Source organism: Schistocerca cancellata, chromosome 2, assembly GCF_023864275.1.
Source record: "Schistocerca cancellata isolate TAMUIC-IGC-003103 chromosome 2, iqSchCanc2.1, whole genome shotgun sequence".
Lineage (NCBI taxonomy): Eukaryota > Metazoa > Arthropoda > Insecta > Orthoptera > Acrididae > Schistocerca > Schistocerca cancellata.
In genome coordinates this window covers 1,094,890,457-1,094,892,344 of record NC_064627.1, presented here as the reverse complement: position 1 = coordinate 1,094,892,344, position 1,888 = coordinate 1,094,890,457, and the positions used below count along the sequence as shown (strand labels likewise).

Here is a 1,888-nt window from a genome sequence, read left to right as displayed (position 1 = left end):
AGACTTTTTATAAAGACATATTCAAGAGTTAAATGCTCCAAGTGCAAAGTTTCATTATGTTTTAACAAAAAAAATAACTTTTTCAGAAAACTTCATTGTAAATAAATAAGTAAAAAATCAATTTTGTAGCATGGTTTTTTTGTTAAAAATAAATGAAAGGTTCAAATAAACATGCTGTTTTATTTCTTAACAAAACAATAAAGAGATTTAACACTTACTAATAAAATAAATAAGAAATTAGTTTATGTATTTATACTGACTATACTTACGGTGAACTTCTGTGACAATGATGCCATTTGGAATCAGTATTTTATTTATTAAGCAATAGCTTCAAAAGAACTTTTGCAATGGATATGGCATATGTGCAACATATACAGTTCATATTCATCACAAAAAAATTTCCCCAATTTTTTTCTAAATATAACACACAAAGGCTTAATAGCTGAGAACAGTCACAAGCGATTATAAGAAAATCAGTCCATTATATCAAAGACACATGTGCTAACTGTTTTGATTATGGGCTGCAGCCTTTCAGTTCGACTCAGTTCATGCATTTCCGTCATAGCCCAACTCAAATTTGAGCTGCTCCTTCCTATAGTTTCATAACCTTTGGTTTTCTAACCCCAAGGAGCTTGCAAAATATTTCAAAGTGTTTGCCAAAAGTCTTTTCCATAATGGCGGGTTTTGAGGTTAGGTCTATTACTGTTTCCTATGTTTCTACAGAACTGTCATGATAATAATAATAATAATTATTGTTATTGTAATATTAAATTAACCGTATAATTCCCCTTGTTACATATGTGTAACACCAGTTAAAGTTAATTAGTGGAAAAGTGATTTAACTGCTTTTGTTTCTGTTGCAAACAGTGACAAAGAGAATGACCTTGAAGTGTCTTATGGTGTTCGCTACAGAACTGCTGAAACTGCAAAATCTGATTCAGTAGCTGAAGATTTGGAGCAACCATGTATAAATGATTTAGTACAGTGCATGCTTGAAGGATCTTTCACAAAAAAAGTCAATATGGCACCGCTGTCCAACTATACTATTAACTGTCAGATTAAAGACATCTCAAATTATGTAGGAAATAAACATTTTGGGAAGAGTTAGGGCCAGTCCCTCTTTCGAGATTCAGTTTGACGAATCCTCTGATGTAGGCAACGTGGCCATTTTGTTACTTTTCGTTCGTTATATTAAGAGGAGTCTATAGAAGAGGAGCTGCTATTCTCCAGACCCTTGAAGGAGACAACTATGAGAGAAGAGATATTTAAGTTGACTGACGAATACCTTCGGGAAAATTCAATAGACTGGACTCGCTGTGTAGGCATTTGTTCAGATAGTGTGAAATCTATGACAGGATGTCATGCTGAGTTTGTTGCCAAAGAGAAATCGATAGCGCCAAGCGGTTCTTTGACACATTGTTGCCTTCACAGACAGCCTCTTGTTTATAAACACATGCCCAATGTATTGAAATCTGTGGCGGACGATGCACTGAAAATAATTAATTATATTTAGGCTTTTGCTACAAATTCCTGCTTCTTTGCAGTTTTAGGAAAACCTCCAGACAATATTTCCCTGCTATGTCCAATAATAACAATAGGATTCGAAATCCCTTTGAAGAGCCAACAGTTTTACAATCCACATTAAGTGTAAATGAAAAAGAGCAGGTTGTTGAAATTTTCAGTTACACTAAAGTTATAAATCTTTTTCACTAATTGGTTTTTGATAGAGTTTAATGGAGTTCTCAGTGTTAGCGAATACAGTCATAATGGCTGTATTACTCTTTTCATAAATATATTTATGCGAAAAGTCATTTTCTTCATATGCTTATTTAAAAAATAAATACAGGAACAGACTTTGTGCTGAAAGTTATTTGTGACTTTATTTAAC

At 33.1% G+C, this 1,888-nt stretch overlaps 1 protein-coding gene across 1 annotated transcript; it reads left to right on the top strand.

The window, feature by feature from the left end:
- The first annotated feature begins 674 nt into the window (after positions 1 to 674).
- Positions 675 to 1,513, top strand: LOC126161242 (zinc finger BED domain-containing protein 5-like). The gene is made up of 3 exons (XM_049916982.1): positions 675 to 689; positions 827 to 1,103; positions 1,197 to 1,513. Exons 1-3 carry the CDS (start codon positions 675 to 677, stop codon positions 1,511 to 1,513), a joined length of 609 nt encoding a protein of 202 aa, XP_049772939.1.
- The last annotated feature ends 375 nt before the right edge of the window (positions 1,514 to 1,888 follow it).